At 41.8% G+C, this 1,147-nt stretch overlaps 1 protein-coding gene across 1 annotated transcript in view; it reads right to left on the bottom strand.

Annotated features, from left to right (window-relative positions):
- The window catches only part of LOC103367976 (deleted in malignant brain tumors 1 protein-like), a 22,360-nt gene that overhangs the window by 9,585 nt on the left and 11,628 nt on the right, over nucleotides 1-1,147 (bottom strand). The window contains exon 7 of the mRNA XM_008296186.1: nucleotides 20-334. Coding sequence (XP_008294408.1) covers nucleotides 20-334 — 315 coding nt within the window. The remainder of the gene's footprint in view (nucleotides 1-19; nucleotides 335-1,147) is intronic.

Here is a 1,147-nt window from a genome sequence, read left to right as displayed (position 1 = left end):
ACCTGAACACAGACGTTACCTGAACAGACCACACCAGCGTCCTCACTGTGTCCACAGTTGTTCTCTCCAAATGAAGGCCTCTGGCAGTGCAGCAGCGACGTCTCGTTTCCGACACAGTTGACGTCGTCCAGCCAGATGGTTCCTTGACCTTCGCCGAAGAAGCCGCTGGTCTTGGCGGTCTGAGCGGTTCCGCAGTCCATAGCTCTGCAGACCACCTGAGCGTCCCTGATGTCCCACTCGTCATCACACACAGTTCCCCACTGACCCTCGTGCAGAACCTCCACCCGACCCGAACAGCGGTCGGTTCCGTTCACCAGCCTCACGGCCGGACTACCTGAGGACACAGCGCTCACGTTAGAGGCAGGTTGGTACTGATGACATCCATTAACCAGGTTGGGCTGGTTTTTGGTTCTTCTTTTCCAGCAGTGTGTTCAAAGCGGACTTTTTTAAACCCTGAGCCTGAAGCCCACCGTCTGGCACCTGATGTCTCATCACAGCTGCTTTAAAGCCTTTAAAAAGCATGTTTGTGACTCTTTCATTCCAACCTCAGTGAAAGTAACTGCACATATTTATTTAACTCGGGTACTGAAGCACAGCTTTGAGGTTTTTTGACAGATTTTTAAGATGCAGATCTGACACAGTGGAAAACAGAACAAACTCCTTCGATAGAACACGGTGGAGCTACGACTTTAATCTGGACGTTGATGACGTTTGCTTTTTGTTTGGGTTTTTTTGTTTTGTTTTGCAATTGTGAGATTTTTAAATATATTTGAGAAAAAATACTTTAATATATGTTTTTGACATGTTTGAGATCATTTTAATTCATATGTAAATTAGTAAAAAAAAATATTTGGATATATATTTTATTTTTAGATATTTACTATTTGCAAAATTCTATAAATTAAAAAAAAATCTGAAATCAGAAAATGTATTTATTATTTATTTATTTTAAATCTAAGTTTATACCGTTTTATTTATTTATTTATTGTATATGTTTCCTGTCAGTCTTCCTCAGTCGGGTCACGTTTCAGAACAGATTCCACCAAACTTCTCACTCATGTCTGTAGAAACCTGAGAACCCATCAGTGGATCAGAACCTGGATCCAGTTTGGAGCCTCAGAATTCTCTGCTGTCCCTGAATATAAAC

The sequence above is a fragment of the Stegastes partitus genome, unplaced genomic scaffold (genome assembly GCF_000690725.1).
Source record: "Stegastes partitus isolate 25-593 unplaced genomic scaffold, Stegastes_partitus-1.0.2 Scaffold1109, whole genome shotgun sequence".
Classification (NCBI taxonomy): domain Eukaryota; kingdom Metazoa; phylum Chordata; class Actinopteri; family Pomacentridae; genus Stegastes; species Stegastes partitus.
The sequence above is the reverse complement of the archived record's forward strand: the minus strand, read 5'-3'. Positions and strand labels throughout refer to the sequence as shown.